General features: G+C 46.1%; 1 protein-coding gene across 3 annotated transcripts in view; it reads right to left on the bottom strand.

Moving 5' to 3' along the window:
* Positions 1-27174, bottom strand: part of WT1 (WT1 transcription factor) — a 50267-nt gene extending 23093 nt beyond the window's left edge. Inside the window, exons 1-5 of one of the 3 annotated variants that reach the window (XM_036427800.2) lie at positions 26022-27174; positions 20060-20182; positions 19287-19389; positions 7478-7555; positions 6148-6198 (exon numbers count right to left, since the gene is read on the bottom strand). In XM_036427800.2, the coding sequence (XP_036283693.1) occupies positions 6148-6198; positions 7478-7555; positions 19287-19389; positions 20060-20182; positions 26022-26463 (797 nt within the window). In that variant the 5' untranslated portion in view covers positions 26464-27174. The remainder of the gene's footprint in view (positions 1-6147; positions 6199-7477; positions 7556-19286; positions 19390-20059; positions 20183-26021) is intronic. The other 2 variants (XM_036427802.2, XM_036427801.2) reach the window with 2 other exon arrangements.
* Positions 27175-27462: the final 288 nt, after the last annotated feature.

Raw genomic sequence — 27462 nt, 5'->3', positions numbered from 1 at the left:
TCTCTCTCTCCATTAATGTTTCTATCTCTCACTTCCTCTTCTTTCCTCTTTCTGAAATCAGTAAAAACATAAAAAAGTTTAAATATAAATAAATAAAAAAGCATGACCCTCTATATCCATTGAGCCAGAACCCCACTTCTTTCCTCCCTTTTGCAGCAAAACTGTATGAAAGTGCTGCCCAATTTATCTGCTGCTAAGATCTCTGTTATCCATCTCTATCAGGCTTTTTCTCTCTAATCTTCCCAAAGGCAACTACAGTTAGTAGATGGGTAAATGTTTCCAGAATTTTATTCTCTACAGTTAAAAACATACTCCAATTTGTTTTAAAATGTTATCTCTGGGTGGTGAGATAACAGATTCTTTTCTCCTTTATAATGTTTTGGTACTGTCTGAATTTTTAAAAAAATAATAAGCCTGAGTTACTTTTATAATCAAAGAGAAAAAGTTGTTTTCATTTTTGATAAAGTTACCCTCTTAGCCTTAAGAACACCACATCTGTGGCTTTAGCTTTATTTGTTTTTTTAATTTATCTTTATTGTTGAAAGTATTACAGATGTCCCCCTTTTCTCTTTCCACCCCACTCCCATCTCCTCCCCAGGCCTTCCCTGCACTACTGTTTGTCCACAGGCTATGCATATAAAATGAAGAGTTATAAATAAAGCCAGAATAAATGAATGTGTTTGCTTTTAACAGGGAAAAAAAACCTACTAAAATATACAGTAGCCTTATTTCAGAGAAGCATTTATTTGGATGACTTTTTGAATCTTGCTTCTATATTTATGTTTTTCCAGCTAGAAGTGATGGTTTTTTTTCTTGGATAGACAGTAGAGAGAAGGGTAAATGGTGAGTAGAAGGTCTCAGAGAGACCAAGTGAGATCACAGACATGAAAAGTCCAAAACTCCTTTAGTTCATGTAAGGCAGGGGTGGGCAACCTGCGGCTCCGTACACTAGCAGGGCAGATAGCAGGGTGGGGCGGGGAGCTGTATCACTTATGTCGCAATGGTTTTGCGGCTCCGAGGTTTTTTTTTTCCTTCGAAAACGGGTCCAAGTGGCTCTTTATGTCTTAAAGGTTGCCGACCCCTGATGTAAGGTATCTTGCACTCATTTGCTATGCCCTCTCCCCATCCAACACACACGTACACACCCCTTTATCAACAGACTGGAGTTCTTCTTAACTCCACCTAATCTTCCTGAGCTGAATCCACCATGATCCTCATTTCCAAGTTCATCACCACCTTCTCTTTCTCTCTTTCCTGCTTAGCTCCTTTCTCCTCTTGATCTGAACAAACCTGTCACTTCTCCTCACCTTTATAAGAACAAAATAATTCCTTGCTTTAAAATGAAATAGTGTGGAGATGGTATGTCTATAAAGCCCAAAATATTTTTAAGTAAAGTATTTTTTTAAGACATTGCCAACAGTTTCAAAAAGTCAATAAAGGTTGAAACACAGTATGTTGCAATGGCTTGTAGATTATGCATTTGCTGAATTAGGTCCAAGCAGATCATCGTTTGTTATAAAAAAGGAAATGACACAAAATGTGTATGTATGCATAGAAAAAGATTAAAGTCATATGCAACACAATATTGATAGTAGTTTCACTGGAGGGAGTGCTCATTTCTTTCCCTATATATTTATATTTTCTAACTGTTCTATAATCTACACATATTTCATACACAATTAAAAATTAAGTACATCAATTGAATATATGCCAAAGGAGAAAAGGGTGGGAAAGGTGAACAATGAGGGAAGAGAACAGAGCAGCAGGGAAGAGAGAAGTGAAGGAAAAGAAGCAATAGAAGTGGTCCTCTCTGAGAGGAACAGGGGACACAGCTCTAAATCAGTCTCCATCTCCATCCTGCAAGCCCAGGAGTTCCAAGCTCTGTTCTATACGGTGGCTAACAGACCCTAGCCAAGGCCACTGGCAAAGCAAAGAACTGCCTGCATACAGGCATCAGTGTAACCACTGATTCAAACGGAGAACTTAACTTCTTGCTGGGGGTGGAGGTGAGGAAGTACACTCAAGAACACTGAAATTGCCCAGACAGGTGTGGCTCAGTTGGGAGTTACACCGAAAGCTTACCAGTTCAAGAACACACAGAAAGTCTTTTTCAAGGAATAAAATGCACCCAGGTTGTGGACTCAGTCTCCGGTGGGGAGTAGGCAAGAGGAAGCCAAATAATGTTATGCTCTCTCTTGCATTGTCATTTCTCTCTTCTCCCTTCCTCTCTCTCAAAAATCAATAAATTATTCTTTTTAAAAAGGAAAAAAAAAAAAAGAATGCTGATATTCACAAAGCTGCTTCTCTCCACCTTTGCTTTTGCATCTCAAGCTCCAGGAGTCACTTAAAAAGCAGGCTATGTATTTTCAAGAAGTAAATCTCTTGGATGAGTACCTTATGTTCAGGAGCAGGAGAGGGAAGGTGCCGGGCTGTGTACCGGAACTCCCAGCCAGAGGAGACGGCTATCTATCTTGGCACAGGTTCTTGGGGATGAGACCACGTCTAGCGGGGATTTTCTCCAGATTCAACAGCCTTGGCCCTATCAAACCACGCAGCTTTGTTTGCACCATACATCACTCGTCACGAGTCTTTAGTTTTTCCTTTCAAGCATCCACAGGTCAAAGACTGCATGTTCCCAACCGTCTGGGAGCTTCTTGGGCCAGCCACAGGACATTCATTCTGCTCAGCACTCCTTTAACATTTCTATTGTGTTCGATTTCCCACTCCCCCTGCCCATGTCCCCGGAGAATAACTTCTTCCTTGTTTTAAAAAACTTGGACCCCAGTCAAGGTTGATGTGTTTCTCCGCTTGCAGGATATTTTCTTCAGGAGAGACAAAACAGAGGCTAACAGAGTAGCCAAGGCTTGTGAGCAGCCTTTAAAAAAAATCAGCAGCCTTATTAAGAAAACACAGAAAGTCTTTTTCCAGGAATACAATGCAGATGGCACAAGGCACCATATAAACAGAATTATTCATAAAGGTGGACTGATCCTCAGAAAGGGTGCCCAGCAATGTTTTCTCTGAGTGACCCACTTTAAAAATCTAATTTCATGTGTCTTATGGGTGAGGGAAAGGGTCAGAGTTAAGCAAGTGGTTTCATAAAGTATCTTCTCTTTGACTCAAAATGGAAATACAATAGCCTCCTGTTTGAGGTCATAAAACTAATACTGATCCCAATGGGCATGGGGAGATTAGAAAATGAGTAAAGGGGAAAGGAGACAAGAGTAAATCAATGGCAAGAGTATCCTCCCTTCCCCATTCTATCATGTTTTCATCTCATCTTCCCCGTGCTCTCCCTCAAACCCCAGCCCCGCCCATGAGAACATCACTGCTGATCCCTGATGTCTAGCGAAAGCCTCCTCCGTGGACTTGTTAGGGCATGAGGAAACAAGCCTATTCTTTTCTGGGTAAACGTAACATTTGCAAGGAAAGAAGACATGAACAAATATTTAGTGGGGGTTAGCCTGAAGTACATGATCTTTTAATAAAGAATTGATAATGCCTCATTTTTATGAGCCATGTGGGAATTCTATCTTTCTTCTCCAAAACATGAGTCAAACCTCCAGTCTTCCTGTCGTATATCTACCGCCTCACCATGGTTTTTCTTACCACTCATTTCAAATAATGTCAAGACACTAGCTATGAATTAAAGCAAAAGACGGTTATTTCTCTTTGTTTTTCTTTGGGAAATATCTCTTCTCAAATGTATCCTCTATATTTTCAGTGTTTGCATACCATGACCAAAGAAAGTAAATTTGATATCACAGAAAATAATGACCCCTACCCAGATTACCCACCCGGAGAAAAGCCAAACTTTCTACTGGAATAACAGATTCATTTGAGTCCAGTTCCAGGCTGTTCATGGGCTTGGAGAAAAGAGCTAAAGAGTCAGTCTCTCTTTAAGAACTAAAAGAGGGGCAACCTAAGCACCAGGAATGAATATGACTCAGGCCTACTCAAAAATGCACATAATCTCCTTTGTCTTGACCTTTAGTAAAACGTCCTGGTTTTTGCTGTATAAAATAAACATACTGTATTGGCTCTGGGTCCATGTCTCTCAACAGAGGACAGAGGTCCCACCTGGCCCTAGCTTTTTCCTTCTTTAAAAAAAAAAAAAAAGAAGAGGGGCAACCTGTGGGTCATGACACATCAGTGGTTTCAAAATCAATACACACATCACCACCAGCATTTTAAAAAATGATATGGAATAAAGTAGAAGATATCAGCATGCACAGCATGGTGTAAGAGTTAAGTACTGATTTTTGAAAACCTGTGTGGTGTGTGTGTGTGTGTGTGTGTGTGCACTTACACTCACATGTGTATACTGGATCTCAGTAAAAGGTATTTCTACTGTGGTCACAATATAAAAAGCTTAAAAAGAAAAGAAAAAAAAGCTCAAGAAATTCTAGTCTAGGGCCCAGAATCTGGAGTCAGACAGAGATGGGTTCCAACATGGCTCTGTCACTTAGTCCCTCTGTGGACTTGGTTTGGTGGCTTACTCTCCCCAGCCTCTTCACCTGAAAGTTGGGCATAACAGTAAACCTAGGATTGGCATGAGAACAAAAGAGGAAACTTATGTAAAGCCATTGACACAAGGCCCCACAATGTTAATAGTCATTCTTAGATAAATGCTCGGTTCACACATGCAAGCAGACATCAGTTAATTTACACTGTGTTCGGAAAGGACAAATCCAGTGTGAGAGATGTTAGTCAATTGGACACTTGTACACCTTTTTTATTCTCCAGAGAATTGCTCTTCTGTAAGACTTATCTATTGGGGCTATTTGATCCTTGTGAGACAGCTCTCTGAAGTTAGTATTCTAGAAATACATTTGGATTTCAGAAATCCTTTTTCAGAATGTAAGCACCAAACCAATGAAAAAGTCTTCTAGTGTTTTCTTTTTCTTATGCAGAATTGAAAAAAAACAAATTACCCACAGTTTGTGCTTCATCGTTACAATATAGCTTCTGACTGTCCAGCAAGTAACTAATATCACATGTCTAAAGACCTTCAAAGATATCAGACTTATCTCAACTATGGAAAGACCCAGATTCAAATAGATGCCAAGATCCCTTATTTGTAAATTTTGTAACTAAGCAAAAAACAAACAAACAAACAAACAAAACCAAGCAAACTGTGTACTCAACATACAGATATTTTTAAAACAGTAACATACACACTTCACACTCAAGTTATTTTTATTCTTGGCATTTAGTTTGTGGAGTTACTGAATTCTGAGTGAAGAAAAGGAAGAGATCCAGAAAGAGTGAGACCAAGAGTCCAAGTAATATAAGACAGGTTAAGAATAGGTAGAGAAGAATGAAATGATGAAATTGTCAGCAGCCCCTTGAATGCAGGTAGGGGAAAGAAAAAATGTCAAGTCAACAAAAATGTCAAGTCTTATTTTGAGGTCCAGAAAAAGGAAATGGAGATTTGAATTAAAAAGAAAAATTGGGGGTAAAGGTAGAGAGAAGCATCTAGTAGTCGATGAAAAACAACTATGCAGGTTATTGAAGGGTTATCCAAAAAAACAACTGAACCAACAAAAGGATGAGGAGAGGGAAGTCGGTTCTGGTGTTCAAGCAGAGAAAATGAAATCAAAAGAAATAGTTACAGAAATATCCCAGTGTGCAGACTACAAGACTAGGGAAGGCACAGATGTTTAAAAAGAAAAATTCTTTGCAGAAAGTCTGGTCATAGACTTGGGGTAAAAATTAAGTTCTCCCTTAGAGATTTAAAGGTAAGTGGAGAAAATGCAAGTGAAGTATGACTGAAAGATTTGATTGATCTAACAGGAATATATGTAATGTCACCAATCTAGTATTTTATGAAACATTCACGAGAGGAAATGAGCAGGGTTCCTACATAAAGGCCATTAAGATGTTTTAATCAAAAGGATACGTATCATGTGGTTTATGAGGGCCTAAAAATTGTTTTCCAGGAGTATGTTGATGAGAAATGTCACCGCCTCCATTTTCATCCACTGCATGTTCTTGATGAATAAGAGGAAGCAGAAAGCAAGAGACAGATTTTTCCCATCCCAGGAGAAATACCCTGATTACCCATTGTCAGTCCTAACTCCTGCATTGCCCCCAGGCGCCATCATCAAGACCTAGGCATTTGCCATCATCACATTTTCCACTCACTTGCTCTGCCCTTCTGTCCATTTCACTGAGCTGGAGCTCCCAGCAGCAACTCTAGAAGAGAAGAAGAGGTGGGGGGTGGGGAATGGAGCATGCATGGCTCTAATAGCCTCCCAGAACCCAGAATCCAACGGGAAGCCACTAAATACACAGAGATGTGAAGCTAGCTATCTTGTCCAGAGTGTGAACTAAGTCACCAATACCACTGGAGCTGAGGGTGGGTGAAAGGCCCCATGGGGAGGCTGGGAAGAACCTGGGCTTTTGGAATCAGATCTGGGCTTGGAATCTCAGCTCTACCACTTCATACAACGTGAACTTGGAAACTTACTAAGTCCCTGAGCTTGATTTACTTCTTTAGAAAACAGAGTAACAATACTAGGCCTCATACTGTTGTTATAAAGATTAGATGAGGTGACCTAAAAGACCACCTGATATGTCGTAGGGACTTGATGAGTGTCATATCCAACTGCCTATCAACTCAGACTTGCTAGAAAACTGAAAGCAACCAGGTTTGAGAACTTTGAATCTGGATTGTCCAAATCATCATCTCTCAAATATAAATTTAGATACTGAACTTTGCAAACACAAAGTATTTTTTGTTAAGCTAGAGTAATAGTTAGCATCTGTGATATCTCTAACGAAACATAAACATTCAATGAGATTGAATGGACACAACTTTGAAGAACTCTAAAAATATTCAAAAGTAAAGGCCATATTGTTTTCCAAATAGTCTCAGCTCCCTCGTTCCAAGACAAAAATATCCCCTAAGTATATGCCTGAAAATTTAATACTTGAACACAACCCACCAACTGGGGGTGGGAAGAAAACAACTTGATTGTACAAAGAGCCTTGCCTATTCTTCTAAAACTATATTCTTTTCATAAATTATAAATACTGTATTTTCCGGCGTATAAGATGACCCCTAATTTTACAGTTAAAACATAGGTTTAGGCCTATATTCGCTGTATAAGACTACCCCCCACTTCCAAGGCAACACCAGTTCTTTTTTTAAATAGACCGCCTCTCTAACTCAGCCAATCCAAGCAGGCTTTTTATGCATGCAAATTATACATGTTCTGTTCCCGAAGCTACACTGTGTTCTAGTAAAAAGCCTGCTCATATTGGCCAGAGTCAGAGAGACGATCTATTAAAAAAAGAACTGGTGTTGCCTCGGAAGTGGGGGGGGGAGGGTAGTCTTATACAGCAAATATAGTCCTAAACCTATGTTTTAACTGTAAAATTAGGGGTCATCTTATACGCCGGAAAATACGGTACCTTTAAAAAATGGTTCGAATAGTATAAGTGTCTGTTTAAGGAATAGAGAAGAACTTACCCCTTTAGTGTGGCTCCCAAGTTCATCTGATTCCAGGTCATGCATTCAAGCTGGGAGGTCATCTGGTATAAATTGTCACTGTTAGAAAGACATCCAGAGTTAGAAACGCATAACTACAAAATAAATAAACAAACAAATAAATAAGCCATTGTCTCTTCAAACAGCAATGGAGCTTTAACTTTCCTTCACAGTGGAAGCCTCCATGTTTTCCAGAATGACAGATCACAAGTCTGAAATAATTTTCATTTCACCCCACTGATCTTAGCACAGTTATTCACGTCACACAGCAGAAAGGATGTAAGGGTAATTTGGAAGCCTTTAAAAAGCCTTTAAAAAACCAACGTATAGAGTAAACGTTGAAGTTTCTAAAGAGGTATTAAACCTTGGAAGGAAAGAGGCTAAAGGGAGTGAAACTTTGAAAGGCAACACAGGCTGGATAGCTCAACATTAAAGTTAAAAGCCTGGAGCTGAATGTAAAAAGACAGCAGATTAATTATTCGTGAAAAGGCCATTAAGTTGTTTTAATCAAAAGGATAAGTATCATGTGGATTATGAGGGCCTAAAAAGTCAGAGTGATGGGCGATGGATAGTCTCAAACTCAAGGATGTGACAGGAAGAGAAAGAGGATGAACTATGCACTAAGGGAATAATTTTCTATAAATTTTATAATCCTGGTACAAGTCAAACGGAGCTTTTTTTTTCTAAAAGCCTCCAACCCAGTTCTATAAAGCTGGATGAGGGAAAACAATGGCTGATCATTTACATTAAGAAGCCAAAGGAGAAATACATTATCATGTAAACCAATCAAAAATTGTTCTCTCCCTTTTACTTTGTACATACAACTGTTATAAACATCTTTATTACATGTGTTTTTAAGCATTACTCTAAATGCACAAAGAAGAGCTATCACATCCATGCCCTGAAATAACACCCCAAAGTATCCTGCCTGTTCAACTCTTTAAAGCATATTTTTTACAGGTTTTAAAATTTTTATTAATTCATTCATTTTCTATTTCCTCATCCCTAGAAAACTAGCACATAAGTCAATCATCAGGCATCTCCTAAAATTTCCAAGCTCTATGAAGAATGAGTTTGGTCCTGAAGTGAAATGGTTAATTATGAAATGAGAAACCCAAGAGATGAATGGTTTGTTTGGGAGCCCTTGTTCTAAACACATTACAGACATTACAGAACATTTTCGCTCCACCTTCACAGCAGACGTGAACAAAGGGTAAGAAGCTTTCAATATCTAACGTGCGATATCAGATTGCAAATTCTGGACAATCTCTGTCTTGTCAAGGCATTCCTTTGGGGTGCCTTCATCCATCCGGCCGGGGCAACACCAGTTTAATTATGAGACGGTTTAGTCAGGCCAACCAAACTGGGAAATTACAGCAACTCGGAAGAAATGAATACTGTGCTCTCTCTAGGCACAGCTTGATAAATCAAGGTAGAGTGCATCTGCCTCTCATAGAAGCACTCTGAAAATTATTTTGAAGATAACACAGGATAAGGAGGAAGTCAGAGTCCAGAAGTGAGTTTTACATATGAAATGAGAAGTGACTTCAATCTCCAAGTATGTGTAGTTTCATTAGTCAGTGTATGTCTGGACCCCATCATTCATCCCCATGTCTGACTGGCTATTATGCTACTACAATATCCTACATATCAATGAGGAAAAAAATTATTATTTTCTCCTGCAGCTTCCCGGTTTGCAGAGGCGGCCGGTGCTGGTCTGTGCCACTGCGTTTCTCAATTCCATGAATTCTTGCTGTAAGGCCAGTGTAATTAATTCCTGAAGGACCACAATTTTTATTAGAAGTGCCAGCCTGCTGCATTTAACACAGGAGAGTTTCTTGCACTTTCTTTGGGTTGACAGTCCATTAATAAGCAGCCTCCTCCACAATCTCTACTGGTTTTTGTTCTCCTGCGCCTTTTCATCAAGCAATCCATTTATTAATCTTGCCATTAATCTCGGCCAACAGGCATTGTATTCCCCAGGCAGCTCTATATATTTGTCACTGATTTTTTAAAAATTGTTCACCAGTTGAATCACTCAGCTCCAGCTGACAATTTTCCTAGGCCCTATAGGGAGGTGGGATCTTTCTGAAATGATTTCATCCCTGCATAAAACTAAGAAAATCCTAATTTCTAAGAGGGCCGAGAAACAAGATGAATGACAGAAGTTTATTTGGGTTAATGAGTCCCAAATATTTAGGAATTTTCTCACAGATTTAAAGGAAAGTCCAATAGATTCCTAAGGGTGTCGGTAAGGAAGTACCCCAACTAGAAAATATTTTAAGGACATTTTCTTGGCCCCCAATACCTCAAATACAAGGTATGTCTCACATATGGGTATCTTCCTAGTAGGTGCTTAATAAATATATTGCCCTGTCCAATATGGTAGTCACTAGTCACATGTGACTATTGAGCACTTGAAATATGACTAGTGCCACATGTTGAAATAAGATTTTGCTATATTGAATTATATAGAATATTTCAAAATTAATTTCACTTTTTTTTATTTGACTACTAGCACATTTCAAATTATGTATTGGCTTGCATTACGTTTCTGCTGGACAGTGTTACTCTGTAAGTTTTTGGATACTGAACAAATCAATTCAGCTCTTTGCACCTCAGTTTTCTTACCTGTCAAATGAGAATATTAATCTCAATCAACCTAGCTTTACAGAGATGTTGTAAAGCTCTAATAATGGCTCTTGGAGGACTATATAGATAAAACATTTTAATTTTATGATCATACAGGTTTCAGGGATGGGTTTCTATATGATCATATTAACCAATGTCACCCCAATAAATTTAATAAAAAATTAAAACAAAAATATTTTAACTTTTCTAATCTATCAAATTTTGCACAGCACTTCCACACCATCTCGAATATTCTTCACAACAATTTTATGATTGTTACAATTATGATTCCCATTTATCAGAGGAGGACCTGGGCTCAGAGAAGTGCCTAGTGCTGACTTTCCTGATGCCTCTATCCCCATCCTGCCTATCCCCTTTGAAAGATTCAGACATCATTTGGCCTCTGAGCCTGTCCTCTCATTGCCATTTACATAACAGTAATAATAATGCAGACAAGAGGCTGGAAGTGAAAGAAAACATACATAAGAAAGCATCGCAACTATTTTATCTCCAGAAAGTGACAAGATGCAAGATGCCCAACACATCCTCTTGAGCTAACCAAGGACAGTGTGCCAGTAGAAGCCCCATTTGTTGATTTTCGTGGTCCTGCTAGCCCAGCTTATAATTCCTCAGAAGGGGAGAGAAGGTGGGATGGGAAGAAGAACTTCCAGAAAATCCTCAAGCTACTCATAATTTTCCTGAGGCCAGCGACAGGATCACAGCACGATTTTAACCACATCCTGCCTTCTCTTGGCTGGGAGTCCTCAGCAGCTCCAGTCAGTAGGCTTGGCTGGCACAATCTTTCCACTGGAAGTCAATGACAGCAATGACAATAACTGCTGCTGGGGAAAGGACAAAATGTGTGCTGCAGCTAAAAATACTGGGCCCAAACATGCTCAGGCTCCGATCTCTTTGGGCAATCAGTCAACACCAGGCTCTCATTATGAAAACCCATAGAAAGAGGCAGCACTGGTCAAAGAATATATGGCCTCTGACAAAGAGTGCATCTAATTATTAAATAACCACTGTAGGTGTCAACCGCCTCATTCCCAGGGGAGATCAGATAAGCAGGTGGCTTGGCTCAGATCAACCACAGTGGTCACGTAGGCATTTCAGCTCCCGGTCTAACTCTGTCTGTTCGGAAGTGAACTCTGAAATTGCAGGCTGCCAAAATATATTCCGAAAGTCATGCTGTCCTTTATATTTTTGTAAGTAGGTCTTTTTTTTTTTTTTTTTTTTTAAGTCACTTGTTTCCTATGAAAGAAATGTTTGAAGTTGGAGGCAAAAGAGAGAGAAAAGCAACTTCTATAACTGGGATTAATGCAAGCTGGAGTAAAATAAAAGGAAGTCCGTCTTAGCAAAAAGGGGAACTTAAAAGGAAATCAGTAGTAGATCATATAGAGTTTATTTTGGCCTGGACTGCGGTATTACTGAGTTCCCGACCTCTGCACAAAAGGAAAGGAAGAAGAAAACCCTCAGCTATTATCTGGACTGGACCTCCTCCACTCTTCAAATGCATGTGTAATTCAAGTACATTTTCATCTTTAAGTGTGTTTACTATACTCAACAGAACAAGGTAGAAAAGTGCATATAACCACTGAAATGGGACCATTGAACCTGGTTGAAATTGGAGTTACCTCGGCCAGATGTTTGCTAGTTGGCAAAGTAGCATCTTTTTTCTCCATTACGGTTTACAGTCGATATTATTCTGTATTAGTTTCAGGTGTACAGCATAGTGATTAGACAATCGTATAGTTTACAAAGTGGTTCCTGTGATATTTCTTTCCAGTATCCACCTCGCTCCAGACATAGTTATTACAATATTATTGACTATATTCCCTATGCTGTAATTTACATACCTGTGACTATTCTGTAACTACCAATTTGTCAATTTGTACTTCTTCATCTCTTCACTTTTTTTTATTCCCATCCTCTCTGAAAAGTAACATCTTGGTAGAAGAATTTCCCCATGATATTTTTTAAAGTCAAATAAGAAAATGGGGAATATTACTGGCATTCATGATCAGAATTCCCAATGTTCCTAGCATTTGCTGTCATAACTCTGCCCCACACTAACAGACAGGCCTCTGTGGTTTTTCCTGGAACGATAACCAAGGCTCAAGAACTCGACTTCCACGCTGCCCTTCTCCTGAGTCCTTCCTTCCCTCTGAGGCGCCTTGGAGGCTGCCAGTTGAGAAATTTCTGCCCAGCAGGCCATGGTGAATAATTATTTTACAGTCAATCTCTTGGTATTGTAGTTTCTCTCAAGCTCGCCAGTTAACCAAAGAAAAACCCACTGGGGATTCAACTTCTATTAATAAACACTTGGTCAGCACAAAAGTTGAAGGAATATTTGAAACTAGATTTTCCTCCCTCCCTGGAGACAAGTCCAATGCAAGTCCCTTGGCTTTGATAGTGCTGCCAACCGACCACCCACCCTGGAAACCATTCCAGACTTTCTGCCCTCGTGCCTACCTGTGTGGGAAACATATGCCAGTGTTGTCTTAAGTGAAATTTACACACCATGTAAAGTGTACTTGGATACGCCAGTGAAAAGATGCAGCACTGATTGGGCACAAACTGATACATGTCTAAGTATAAAACTAACCTAATGGTGGGTTGTGACCTTCTCACTGACCTGGTTTCTCCAGAAAACTCTATGGCTGCTAAGGAAGTTTTTCTCCTATGAAAAGGAGAAAAACCTCTACTGGTAAAGGCTCCACTGTCACATTCACCATTTGTGAATCATCAACAGTCAATTAAAAATTGTCAAATCATCAATGATTGCTTCCCAAATAGCTAAGGGGCAAAAGGAAACATTCTCATTTATCTTAGTAGCATAACTGCTAGAGAAGGATATGCAAATGACACATGAAAGGATAAAATGAAAGCGAAACAACCAAAATGTCAAAAAAAAAAAAAAAATAGTAGGCATGGGAATGTTTTTTCAAATACAGTGCACAGAACTTCAAATACAGTGCACAGAAGTATCGATAGCTGTGAGAATCAAGCTGAGCAATGGGCACAGTAAGGGACTGAGGCTCCAACAAGGTCAGCAACCAGACCAGATGGGGCTTATGGAAGAGGACTCAAGAGGAATGGGCAAGGAAGGTCTAGCTAGCAGTATGCTCTAGAACACATGTGTCAAACACAAGGCCCGCGGGCCAAATCCGTCCCGCCAGGCCTTGCAATGTGGCCCACACCACGCTGTCATCACTGCACTCCGCTGCGTTTCCATCACAATGACAGTTTATGACTGTTCAGTAAACCATTCGGCCCGAGATTTAGGCTGGATTTTAGATTTTGGCCCCTTCTCTGATTGAGTTCGACACCCCTACTCTAGAATCTAGATAGAAATCACAGGGAACATTATATTATATTATACTCAATGAGGGTAGACTTTACTCTTCTGTCCCCTCAGGGAAACACAGGGTCCAACATTCCCTGGGGCCTTGCCTCTGAGCAAGCAGAAAGCTGGGTGGCTCTGGAAGCAGACATTCCTCCTGAGTCAATGGACAGGGAGAAAGGTCTCTGGCCTGATTTCTTAGGTGTTTGAAACTGAATTTCACCAATAGTTTATGTGCAGTGGTAAAGGCAAAGTTAGAGGAGTCTGCAGTTTGAAAGACCGAGCTGCTTTGTGAGGACTTAAGGAGAGAGTTCAAGTTGGCTCCCATAATGCTCACCAGGGGAGAGTACTGTCAGTCCACTAAGTGCTTACTATTGAAAGCTACGGGTACAACTAATGGATCATGGTTTCTTTCACACCTGTGGGAAATAAAGACCTTCCTCTAGCGAGATCCAGGGCAGATGCCACTTTGGAGCAGGAGTGGCATTTGTGTACCAGGAGAGGCAGCAGGTGGGTGCAGTGGGTAGAAGAATGGATTCAGAAGCCTCACTACCTGAATCTGAACACCAGCTCTGTCTCTTACTGTGTCCCACCGGGGAAATTCATCGCCCAGGGCCTGTTTCTTCTCTGTGAAGTGGGGGTGATCATTTCAAAGGGATGATAACTCAAAGAGTTCTCATGTGATTAGGCAAGTTAATAGTTGTAAAGTGCTTAGAATGGTGCCTGAAGTAAGTGTATGTAAGCATTTGCTGTTACTGTTTATTAGCACCAAAGCCTGGACTTTATAAGGAGAATATTCCAGGTGGAGTGGCCTGGTATCCCTCGGTGCTGCAGAGCTCAAATGGGCTTTGAAGTCAGAGACACTGAGGATCAAATCCTGGTTCCTGATTTTCACTCACTGTGTGACCCTTGGCCAGTTACTTCTAGTCTCTAAGCCTATTTCCCCCCTAGTAGAGTGGAGTTTAGAGTACCTACCTCATGGAATAATCAGAAGAATTAAATGAGTGAACTGCGTGAAGCACTTAGCACAATGCCCAGCGGTACCCAGTCAGCATGCAGTAATAAATCCTAATTACTATGTTCCAGGGACTCACACTTTCACCCAGCTATGATCATTGGCTTCCCTAAGGGCTGATATCTCGTTTCATAAGCCTTAGTGACAAAACTCTACCCATCTTCAACTTGGCAGGAGGGGCGGGGGGCAAAGAGGAAGGGGAAACCATTTCCTATCACTTTCCATAAGTTGATTGAGGGCATTTTCTATTCACTACCGTTTATACCTACACACAAATGTGTATAGCTGTAACTCAGATACCGTATTTTTCGGACCATAAGACGCTCCGGACCATAAGACGCACCAGTTTTTAGAGAAGGGAAATGAAGAAAAAAAGATTCTGAAACAAATAGTGTCCTAAAATATTTTATGTGCATTAAAACCCAACATCACAGTCATAAACACATGTAATCAACCCTGTAAAGTAAACAGCAGCATTTAGAACCATTTTAGAGCCGGGCAAGCACACAGAGACCACACAGAGCTGGGCAAGTAAAAAAACTTTTTTTTTAAAGTATATGTGTAGGCTATATTTGGACCATAAGACGCAGGGACTTTTTCCCCCCACTTCTGGGGGGAAAAAAGTGTGTCTTATGGTCCGAAAAATACGGTATGTTACCTGGGAAAGAGAAGAGAACTTACCACGTTTCTCTTGTTGTAAAGTTCTCTCTGAACAAGTAGAGAATTCTGAGAATTTCCTCAAAGAAATTCACATTGTGTGCTGCTTATTTAATGCCCATATATGTGCCACTACCTTTACTTCATGCTGGAAGGGAGACTAAATCCAATAGTGGAGAGACAGAGCTTTGGGAAGAGGAGTGTGGGAGAAGCTGGGCAGGCTGCCTCAGAGGGTCAAGTGCAATGAAGCAAACAAAATAGGACAAGCCTTTCCCAGGAGGTCTCAAATTTAGACAGAAAAGCGCCACTGAATATGAAAAATCCAAAAGTTAAGTTATTAAGTGATTCAAGTTTAGTCCTGTTTTCTATGCTTTTTCAAACACCGTGTTCCCAAAGGCATTTAAATACCCCTTCAAACTTGTTTTAGGTGTAGGGGAAAAAAAAATGACATAACTGCAGTGATGTCTATGCCCAGACCCAATTTTAAAATAACCCTACGCCTGTCCATTCATCATTACTGCCGGGGAAGCACCTGATCTTTTTTTTTTTTTTTTTCAATTAGGCAAAACAAATCCAGTTTATTTTGTCTGATTAAGTTTATGAAACACTGATAGAAATTTCTCCATAGTTAGTCTTGACATATCAGATACTATTACTCCAGATAGTGGTTGTTTTTTTTTAAGCAATTTGTTTAAGTGACATGCAGGATTTCTATACAGCTCTCTCTTCCCAAGCCATCCATCCAGAGAATTGAGGAAAAAGAAGCATAAGCTACATGAGGCACAGCCAGGGCATTTCTGTGAAAAGGGCACACGAAGGAAGCACAGTGCTCCCCAGCTGGTGATAGCCCCTGGAGAAAGACCTCACCTCTTTCAAGAAGAAGAGCCAAAAGAAAACCTCAGTTGCAGGAACAAAAACACTACCAATAACTATTTAACATTTAGTTAAGTGCTTACTGTATATTGATTAGGCTTCGAAGGCTTCTAAACCTCGAAGGCTTCTTTTCACAATGCCCAATGATCATCTGATTTATTACTTCAGTACCTGGAGCACATGTGTCAAACACAAGGCCCGCGGGCCAAATCCGTCCCGCCAGGCCTTGCAATGTGGCCCACACCGCGCTGTCATCACTGCACTCCGCTGCGTTTCCATCACAATGACAGTTTATGACTGTTCAGTAAACCATTCGGCCCGCGATTTAGGCTGGATTTTAGATTTTGGCCCCTTCTCTGATTGAGTTCGACACCCCTAACCTGGAGAGTCCCTTCATCAACACAGGTGGGTGGAGATGAGGTACTGAGGACACCGTGAAACACCTGTTTACACAGCTGCTTTAACAGGGTATATGATTACATGTACTTCAGCCTGAAGTACCTGATCTTTGAAAGTGATTCGAAAAGTAGTGACTTTAGGGTGGATGATGCCTCGAAGACTCAGATAGTACAAACTTCAAGGGAGCAAGCTCTTTTCCTACTGGGGTCACAAATTCTTTTTTTAGGAGAGGTTACTTCTTAGAAATTTTTCTGTAATGGGAGAAAATGGTATTTTTGTGACATTCACATAAAAATGAGAAGCAGCCAAAACTGGTTTGGCTTAATGGATAGACCATCGGCTTGGGGACTGAAAGGTCCCCGGTTTGATTCCGGTCAAGGGCATGTACATTGGTTGCGGGCACATCCCCAGTAGGGGGTGTGCAGGAGGCAGCTGGTCGATGAATCTCTCTCATTGATGTTTCTAGCTCTCTATCCCTCTCCCTTCCTCTCTGTAGAAATCAATAAAATATATTTTAAAAAAATAAAAATAAATAAATAAATAAAATAGCAAACCATGCTATTTAAAAAGAAAAAAAATGAGAACCAAAACATTGTAATGTAGGAAGAAAACAAGGGATACGCAGATACTTCCCAAAGATGAGCCTGACAAAATTGCTTTATACAGTGGCCAATGACAAACTGGATCTTAAAAATGTGAAAATTTTATGTATAAAATGCAATTCAAGTGACTTTTCCTATGTCTATAGTAACCACAAATTTAGCCCTAAGTCAAAACCCAGGGGCTCAGTTTGGAGACCTACTATTCAAGTGAGTGTATCTGTAAAAAAATCACTTTAATCTGGACTCCTTTTCTTTCTGGGTAGCTCAGTCCCTTTGATGGGCCTCTTCCTACCTTAAGAGAATAAGAAATGTGAGTAAGGCCCTGGCCAGGTAGCTCAGTTAGTTGGAGAATTGTCCCAAAGCACCAAGGTTGTGGGTTGGATCACTGGTCAGGGCACATACAAAAATCAAGCAGTGAATGCATAAATGAGTGCAACAACAAATTGATGTTTTTGTCTGTCTGTCTGTCTGTCTGTCTCTAAAATCAAATGTGTGTGAGCTGTGTCACCACTGAACCAAACTCCAATGGCCTCTCAACCCCCAACTCCCAGGTGCTATCCTGGCCCATCTCACCAGCACCCACTCAGCATCAAAGTCTTCCTCTCCACCTTTGGTGAAGCACAAAGCACGGATCAAGGAGAGAAGAGCAAGCCAATGGGGAGCCATTCCAACTGCTCCCCCAAAGGCTAGGAACAATAGCAATGTCTGGCAGTGGGAGGAGCAGCTCCTCAAGAAGGAGGGGGAGGGCACCTCCAGGCCCCTTGTGCTAAGGGAGGAGGATCACAATAGAGAATGGGTGGGGATTCTGCATCCAGCCCAGTGACCAGACCCAGGGAGGGGAGGCTGTGATGCTGCCTTTGGAGCAGAACCCTGGGCCTGCAGGGCTGAAGAACAGAGCTGGGTTCCAGCTAGGAAGGGAGAAAAGGAGGGTGATGCATTGTGACCGTTCTACCTCTGTCTGTGAAGAGGGGGAGGGGAGAGGAAGAAAAACAAAGTGATCTCAAATCCAAGATTCTATTAGATATGCTGGATTTTCCAATCAAAAGTAAAGGTTTCCAAAGCGGGAGCAGCTCCAGCATACAGAAGTGGGGAGGGCTGGGGCTCTACCTCCACGGGGCAGTGGAATCAGACAGTACCAGGCTCAAATTCATAAGCACGCCAGGACTCTCCGAGGCGCCGCTGCGGGGTGGGAGCCAAGACTCCTTCCCCTCCTCCACCTGTGGGACTGAAGGTTCCCCAGGCGCAGCCATTCCCCCCACCCAATCTCCCAGGGCAGATGCTTTTCCTTCCTTCATTACCTCACTGCCTCCTTCCCTTGACGTCAGCCCCGGGTCCAGGAGCGGAGGGGAGGGAGGATGGAGATGAGTTTAGGGGCCAGTCGGTATCAGGATCCCCGGAGCACCAGGGTGAGGGGTAGGGGTGGTATGTGAGGTAATGCGCGGCCAATCCCCGGGCTCCCAGGGCCGGGAGCCGCCAGTTCACTCCCCCCACCCCACCTCCCCGCCTGGTGCAGGCTGGTGTGTGTGCACCAGTTACTAAGCAACCCTATCGGAGACGCGGGATGCTGGCCAAGTTCACCCAAAGTTGAAGAATAAATTTGGGGGAGAGTAGGTGGAGGGTGGAGCGAGAACAGAAAGAAGGCACAGGAGACAGGAAAAAAGCTTCCAAGGGAAAGAAGCTGTCTTCCGCCTCCTGGGAACAGGAAGTAGGGCGGGCTCAGGACTCCGCTGCTACCGACTACAGTCCCCAACACAGGCTGGAAGGACCATCCCGCCCCAGCGTAGCCCCTAGCTATGAACAACACCCACTAAGTGCAGCCGGCTCCAGGACCAGGGTGGGAAAAGCTGTAGCCCAGGGTATGCCCAGGGTATGTGCCGGCAAAGTTGTCCCAGAGAAATCTGGCGGGTGGGTGGCCGGAAGGGGATCTGAGGAGGGAGAAGAACCACTTGGCAATTGACTTCGGGTTTACTCTTTGGTCCTGAGGATGCTAAAGTCTTCCCGAGCAACGAGCCCCTAACAAAACAGCTTTTCGAAGTGCCTCTCTTTCTTTTCCAGTTCTAAACAGCAGCCACGCTCATTTCTATTCAGAATAAGAGCAGGGAAATGAGGAAACCTACTTCTATCCGAGCCTGGAGACCTGCTTTCATTTGCTTTAAGTAACTGGGTAACTGAAGGAGTCATTGCCTCCCGAAGTCCTACCACCCCGCATCTGACAGTTCAGTGCCCTCGGGCTCCTGAGAAGCCAGACGGCGCCCAGCGCCTTCCTACCTGCTGTAGGGCGTCCTCAGCAGCAGGGCCTGGCTGCCGGTGCAGCTGTCGGTGGGCGTGTGGCAGCCGTAGACTGGGGGCGGCACTGAGTACTGCTGCTCGCCTGCAGAGAGCGGGAAAGCAGGGTGAGCGCCCAAAGGTCTCCAGGGTGCGGGGTGGCGGGCAGGGGCTGGGGAAGAGAGCATCCTGAGCAGGGGCTCCCCAGCTAGATGGGCAGAGATGGAGTGTACAGGCGCAATGAGTCAAGCTTCCCACTTTACACTCTCTTCATTAAAAGCCGCTGCCTGGTACACAGCAAAGACTCTGGGGACATTTAAGAATGGTTGATGGCAACGAAACCGGTTTGGCTCAGTGGATAGAGCATCGGCCTGGGGACTGAAAGGTCCCAGGTTCTATTCCAGTCAAGGACATGTACCTTGGTAGCGGGCACATCCGTGGTGTGGGGATGTGCAAGAGACAGCTGATCAATGTCTCTCTCGTTGATGTTTCTAACTCTCTCTCTCTCTTCCTCTCTGTAAAAAAAATCAATAAAAAAATGGTTGACTTAGTTGAGTGGGGTCCCTAACATACTTGGGTGGGTCGTAATCGGTCTTTTAAATTGAGTGAGATCAGGCTAATTATTTCTCAAAATCCCTTCAGATGTCCTCTTCTCCCTTCCTAACGTGCTGTGGGTTGGGTACTCATTGTGGAGGGGAGGGAGAAGGACCTGGTAGGTCCGATGGGGTCTCCTGGAAGAAGGGGAGAAGGACCCCACGCCATCCCCGCCTGCTTACCCAGAGAGCCCTGCTGGCCCATGGGGTCCTCGTGCTTGAAGGAGTGGTTGGGGAACTGCGCGGCGTGGTGGGAGGGCGTGTGACCGTAGTTGGGCGTCCCATCGAAGGTGACTGTGCTATATCCTGCGGGAGCAACAGAGAGAAGCACAGCATGAAAAGGGAGCAGATGCGGCCGATGGGTCCTAACCAGAACCACTGTGTAGGAGCGCCTGCCATGCCTTGGAAACCCACCCGTCCCTAGGACTTTGGGTGGGAAGATGGGCCCAGTGCCCCAGGGGACTTCGGACCTCTCTCTGCCCTATCCCAAGTAGAATTCGGATTTCCCCACCGTTTCCCAATTTATGTATGCCCCTGCCTTCCACCATGACTGCTGCTTCTGGACCCAACCTCCCGCAAGGAAGTGTGAAAGAAAGTTGCTCTCTCCCCAAAACCTGACATCGCTCTCTCTCCTGGGGGCAGCTCGGGCTGAGAGAAATGAATCTGCTCGGCTGACCCCACGCTGACTCCCAGCCGTAAATCAGGGGCCTCACCAACTTTCATTAATTACTCAGAGCACGTTAACGGCATGGGCTCTAAATGGGGAGAGTAATTACCGAGTAATGGTATCTGTCTGAGGCAGAGCGACCTGACACCGTGACACCTAAGGCCCTGGGGAAAGCTGGAGAGGAGAAAAAGAAGGGGCCCTTCCCGTTAGGCCCGAAGGCCTTGACCCTGCCTTGTCCTCCCTCCCTTCTGCACGGACCCTCCTCTACTCTGGTGGGTCCAAATCTGACCACCACTGTGGGGACCAACGTCCCCATGCCCCGGGCCAGAGACCCTGTTTCCTTTAGTGTCCCTGACACACCGTGCACGCGTACTCTGCCTCAGTTTCCCTGCAGAGAAATTGAAGGTAACATCGCCCTTATTCTTTCCCAGCTCTCCAAAGGTAAGAATTAAAATAACTGTGGTGTTTCAGTTGAAAAATATAGCCGCCCTTTATGATTGTTATTTAACTGCTTTAAACATATGTCCCAATGGCTTCTGGAAAAAAACGGTGGCCACCTCTAGGGGAAAAGTATCTATGGCTTGCCGAAACCGGTTTGGCTCAATGGATAGAGTGTCGGCTTGGGCACTGAAGGGGGTTCGATTCTGGTCAAGGGCATGTACCTTGGTTGAGTGCATATCCCCAGTAGGGGGTGTGCAAGAGGCAGCTGATCAATGACTCTTTCTCATCGATGTTTCTAGCTCTCTATCTCTCTCCCTTCCTCTCTGTACAAAATCAATAAAATATATATATTTTTTACAAAATATCTATGGCTAAGAAAAGGATGAGTCCATAGGACCCTTAGGACCTTGAACCCAAAGGTATTCCTATGTCAGGAATCTCTGGCCTGAGGTCAAGACCAAGTGAAGAATGAGATCGGCCCAGACACTCATATCTGCTCCCTGTGGGACCACCACTGGTTCAGTCCCTCCAACCCCACCCACTGCACTGGGTCAGATGGTCCCCATTGCCCCACTCTTGTCCCAGGCATGATCCCTCTGCAATGTGTCCCAGAAGGCAAGCCGTTACCTGGGACATAACAGCATTACGAAAGGAGGCCTTTACCCCCATTTTTGAAACACACACCAGCCCCGCACAGGGAAACCGAGCTTCCAGGGGCCCACTCGGGGAATGTGGTGTGTCAGAGTGGGAAAAAGGATTGGGCCAGGTCTTAATTACCGGACTGTACAGATCAGACCAAGTCTCATGCACAGTTGGCGCCAAGGGTCTACAATTTAGGAAGTCACGGTATTCTGTCATTTGCATGACCCCAGAGGCCTTCATTTCTCACCTGCTAAGTGGACAAAGATAGCCCCCGTCCCCTTAGGCATGGGTGAGCTCGCTAGGGCTTGGAGGGTACTTCCTTTTGGGAGCGGAGGCCAGGCTCCGTTAGAGGCCTACCAATCAGCTTGCAAACGAAATTTGGCTCTGGGCAGCGAAGTTTGCAGAGGAAGGTCCGAATTTTGAACGAAAAAAAAATTTTTTTAATAAAGGAGGAACCGAAGCGACAAAGAAATTGCCCTTCTCCATTCCTGAGCCTGAGTAAGCGGTGGATTCAGGCACCGTGCTGTCCTCCGCAGCGGGCTCCTCGATGTGGATTAGCCGAAAGGGCCACGGGTTGCGGGCCCACCGCGTCGCCTCCACACCGGGCGAGGCTTCTCGGGGCCTCTCCAACACAAGACACGCACAGGCTGGTGGGCAGGAGCCGGCCTTCAACCCCCTTCCTTTAATCCTCCCCCTCCCCCCCCTCCACAAGGGCAGCGGTGAAAGCAGGAGCCGAAGGGAGGGAGGGCTCTTTTAATTAGAAGCTTATCAGACGGGGACTGATTAGAGCGCTCTGTCCCGAAGCCTCACGCCGGATCTGGCGCGGGGAGCGCGGGGGCGGGGGCGGGGGCCAGGGGAGGGACCGCTGCCTGCAGAAAGGGGCAGCGTGTTCAAAGGCTCCTTGTTCTATTTTTAAGGCCCTTAGAGGAAGACACTCCAGATTCCAAGGTAGCCCCTTTCCCACGATTAGTCTTCGCCCCGAAGAGAGTGCAACCTTGACCTCGCCAAAAGGCAAGACTGCTCTGCGCCCTTCTTCTCCGCCCCAGGCTGCGAAGGAGTAGGGTGATTACCTGGTCCGGCCAGCGCCCCTCCTCCCCATCCTCGGAGCTGAGGGGCGAAGTGGGCAGCAGGCAGTCAGAAGGCCGATATTGATGAAGCTGCTGCAGGATGCGGGGAAATCTGTCCCACAACAGATACCCTTTTTCCAATGCTACCCAAGGAGGGTGCCCTTGTCCCTTGGGCCAAACTGGTCTCCCCAGTGACCCCTAGAATGGCTGGCAATGCCAAGGCTTCCTCTTGTGCTGTAGTTTGGCTTGGGGAATAAGCCCAACTGACAAAAAAAAAGTTCTCCTCCCCTCCCCAAACCCCACTTAATCTGGGGATACCCAAGTCCTTACCCCACTTCTGCCCTGGCAAAACCCTCAAAACCTCATGCACGGACTACAGTGGGTTCCATGCCCATCCAGCAGGACAGAGGAAATCCATGTCAACAGTGGGCCAAGATCCCTGGGAAAGTAGGTAGAAACAGCCCAGAATGGTCTGGATTTGAGTCCCGGCTCTGCCACAAACTGAGACCTCTTGCACAACTCATTCCTTAGTGTCTGCCATGACAAAGTAAAGGCTTGGGCTAAAATCGACCCACAACTAATCTCTTACAACCCAAATTTCCTTATCCAGAAATAAGGCCTCCGCCAATGTCAGGCTGTCAGGTTCTGGCAAAAGTTGAGGCGAACAATCTTAATATTCAATTTCCAGTGCCTGGCCTTGGCATGGAGTAGGTGCTCAGTAAATGTTAGCTGAACTAATTCATGTTCAGAAGTAAGGTTAGGACATCAGGTATAAATGTTTTTAAAGAAATAGGAAAAGTATATTTTAAAAAAATAGATAAAAAAAAAACGGTTGGAGAGGAGGTGAGAGGGTGCCAGCAATTGCCCTCTCTTGAGGACCATGGTTAGGCTGCCCTATTTGGGGACAGGGATCCAGGTCTTTAAGCTTTTCCGCTGGAGTTTGGCCTGGGCCTGCTCATGGCCATTCCTACACTTTGGGGAAGGAGTTGATGCCCTTGCTTCCCTCAGCCCAAACCTCCCACTAGACCCTATATATTTCTGGAAGAGACACAGAAACCCCGGAAGTCAAGAGAATAAATCGGAATCCCCAGGTCTCAGAACCCATCCAGGGCCAACATCAGGGCTGAAGCTGGAACAGCTTCTGACATCTCACCCCAGCTCCCAGCTCCCAAATGAGTCCCAAGAGGTCAGCCAGTGACCCATTTATGTGTTCACTGTAAGAGAAAAACCTAAGCCTAAGGACAAAACTGAGCTTACAGGCTGTGGTCCCGGTCTGGGGCCAACTCTCCATGGGGCTTTTCCTCAGGGTGGGGAGGGGGGACCTCCTTCACCTTCTAGTCAGTGGTTTGTTCCCAAACCTTTTTCTTTTAGCAGCCGACCTATGTACTAGGTTTGTGCCCACTGGTTAGGAAGCCCACTGTTGGCCTCTCCATCCCATGCTGAGTTGATGGGGTCCTGGGCAACAGAACCGCCCTGCAGAAGGCTGGACACGGGCCCAAACAAATCAACAGAGCTCAGATCCCAAAAACCCTCACAGTACCTAGATGGTCTCAATGATAATGGTGCAACAGTATTTTGCTCTTGGGAGTCTTAAATCAGTGGATTCTCAGGCCACTCCACATAGCACACATCTACACAGGAACTCAACTCACATCACACACCTGCCTGCCAGTCTTGCCAAGAACGGACCCGTCAGGTTTTTGGTGGGCTGCTGCTCTACCTTCTGTGTTTAGAACCCCTAGCAGAGGTGAAGTCAGGCTTCTGCACAGATCACCAGGCCAGACCCAATTTCCCAGGTTGTCCATCTCAATTCCTCTCTTACAGATGGGGAAACAGAGACCTGTGGCTTTGCCACAGGTAACACCAGCGTGCTAATTGGGGTGGCATGGTCAGAGAATAGGAGTCTCTAAGAGGGACACTGAGCTAGTCCAACACCCTTTTAATCCAAAACACTAATTTCATTTCTGAAATAGCTGGAATGGAGGACCCTCCCCAAGGATCAAAGATCACAGACTCCCCTGACTCAGAGAGGACAGTTTCACTTTCGCCAGGGCTCCTTGTCATCAGGTGCTCCCCGCTGGGCTACTGAAGAGACCATCTAGAGATAAGGACAGAGCCTTCCTCCCGCCTTAGCAGCCCAGAACCTCCTGCAAACAGCACACACTCTGCTTCTATCGCCCCAGGCACTCCAGAAACATCTCAGCCTCTCAATTCAGCGAGAAATTTTGCTCCAGGAAAAGCGTTAACCATTGCATTCGTAAAGTATGTCCTAAGATATCGAATCCACCCGAATTGGTTTAGGTTCTCAAACAGTGCAAAAATAACAAACAATTAAAATAAATTTAGAAACCAAACTACAAGGGCCCAAGCCCTGTTGATTCAGGGCTGGTCAGGGAGAAAGACGTGTGCGCGGGAGCCTGTGCGGGGCTAGAAAACTACCGTCTGTGCCCCTCAATGTACAATGACTGAAAACATCGAAAAAACCTGTCCTTGTTATAACCCTCACGTCTTGCAAAAATCTTCCCTGGGTAAGACCCGCGTTCATTGAGGAGGAGGCTTAGCCAGGGAAGCTCGGGCTTCATTTCACTGCCTCTGGTCGGACCTGGTTCCGCACAGCTCAAAATCAGACAAGCGGGGTTCTTCTCTTCTAGCCCTGGAGCCCGCAGGGCTGCCACCTGAGCTGGAACCAAGGAGAGATCCGCTTCCATACTAGCTAGCATACTTGGGAGCCATAGGCAGACAGTGACAAAGTTCCAGGAAAGCCACTTACTAGTTGCTAATCCTTTCAGTTACTCATTCTCGCTCCAGGATACCTATGGTGCCTCTAAAGTGCCAACTCCGAGTTAAGGACCAAAGCAATTCCTGGACATTTTGGTGCGAAGGAGGCAAGCACCGGATGCTCATCCTGTGCTGGTCCCACTCTGAATCCAGTCTAAATATCTGAAAAGCCCAATGCCGGGTGACAGTCTGGTGGTGCCTGGAGCGACAAAACCTCCTCCAAGGCACAGCCAGAGGCTGCAGCCCCTCCAAACTCCCAAAGGGACTCGCAGCCTCGGAATCTTCGGCGGTCGGAGGGGCCCCAGATGACCTCCCGGCTCATGCAAACAGCCAGCTTCCCAAGGATGTCAGGAGCCCAAACCGGCGCGAACTCCCTCCCTCTCCCGGACCTCTGCTCCCCTAGCTGCTGCTTCGCTACCCTCAGAGTCTTTGGGGAGACTGCTGGTAAGAGCTGGGGTCAGGGAAGGGGCTGGACAGAGGACTACCCACGCTCGACGACAGCCCCCTCGCCGCCGCCCCAAGAGCAGGGGGCGCTCCCCGGGCTGCTCACCCTGGTTGCGAATAGCGGGCTGGCTCTCCAGGCAGCTGGGCAGGTAGGGCGCGTTGGGGAACATCCTGGCCTGGCCGGAGGACGCCTGGCTGGGCGGCGGAGGACCGAAGGGCCCGTAGCGACAGGCGCCGGCGGTGCCGGTGAACTGGCCGGAGAAGTGGACGGTGAAGGCGCTCAGGCACTGCTCCTCGTGCGGCTCCGCACCGCCCCAGCTCGGCTCCTGTTTGATGAAGGAGTGCGGCGGCGGCGGCGGGGGCGGCGGCGGAGCCGGCGGCGGGGCCGGGCCGCCCAGCGAACCGTACGCCGAGGCGCCCGGGGGCGCGAAGTCCAGCACCGGCGCCCACTGCGCGGCGCCGCTCACGGGCAGGGCGCAGCCGCCGCCGCCCCCGAGCGAAGGCACCGCGGGCAGCAGCGCGTTCAGGTCCCGCAGGTCGGAGCCCATTGGCGGCAGCTCTGGCCCGGGCGCGCCGCGGCTCCTCCGGTCCTGCAGGCGTTCGGAGCCGGGCTCGGCCACGCCTAACTTGGCCCAGATGCTACCGGGGCCCCGGATCCCCAATGGCTCAGGCTGCTGAAGACACCCGGGTCCCGAGCGGAGCGCGTGCGAGGACGCCGGCTCCGGGACGCACGTGGAAGCCGGCTCCGGAGGCAGGAGAAAGTCCAGGATCGCGGTGAGGAGGCGGCGGGGCCCCGGCTCCTGGGCTGCAGTCTCGGCTCTGGGTGGGTGGGTGGAGAGTGAGTGAATGAGTGGGAGGGCGGGCGGAAATGGGGGAGCAGGAGACAGGCGGTCGGTCGGGTTTCGGAGAACCCCCGGGTGTGGGCGCTGCCTTGAACTCCTGATCCAAGCTGCCTGGCTGCCCCCAGCTTCCCAAAGCTCAAATAAGCGGGGCCGGCGGCTCGGGAGGAGGAGGAGGAGCCAGGAGTCTCGGCCGCTCCATTCACTCGGCAGTCCAAGCCCGTCCAGGCGTCACCCGCGCGCGCGCGTGGCTCCTCGGGGGGCACCCTCGCGATGAGGGTAGGGGCGGGCTTGTGGGAGACACCTTCCTCTCCTATCTGCCCCGTCTCTCAGAAGGCCCGTGGGACCCCCCACCCACCCTCCCCTTCTCAGCCTTGGCGAGTGTGGACGTCTCGGGGCACAGGCGAGCCCCTCCAGGTGAGCAGCGAATGTCCCCTCCGCAAATACGCGCGATGGGGGTAGGGATGGGGTTGTTCATCTAAGAGGGCGGGTTGGAGGGAGGGGCTGGGGGCTCCTCGAGGGCGGGAACTTCTGGAAAGCGGTGAGAGCTTTCCGGGACTCCAAAGAGGCGGATTCTCGGGCTCCTCTTACCAGGAGCCCGTCTCTCTCTGGGAGCCGTCGGGCTGGGGTGGTGGCCATAATCTCGGGGTCACTGGGGAGGCGAGGGGCCCCATGTGGGTTCCGGAGGTCAAGACTCAAGGGAAACGT

Source organism: Pipistrellus kuhlii, unplaced genomic scaffold (genome assembly GCF_014108245.1).
Source record: "Pipistrellus kuhlii isolate mPipKuh1 unplaced genomic scaffold, mPipKuh1.p scaffold_m20_p_9, whole genome shotgun sequence".
Lineage (NCBI taxonomy): Eukaryota > Metazoa > Chordata > Mammalia > Chiroptera > Vespertilionidae > Pipistrellus > Pipistrellus kuhlii.
The sequence above is the reverse complement of the archived record's forward strand: the minus strand, read 5'-3'. Positions and strand labels throughout refer to the sequence as shown.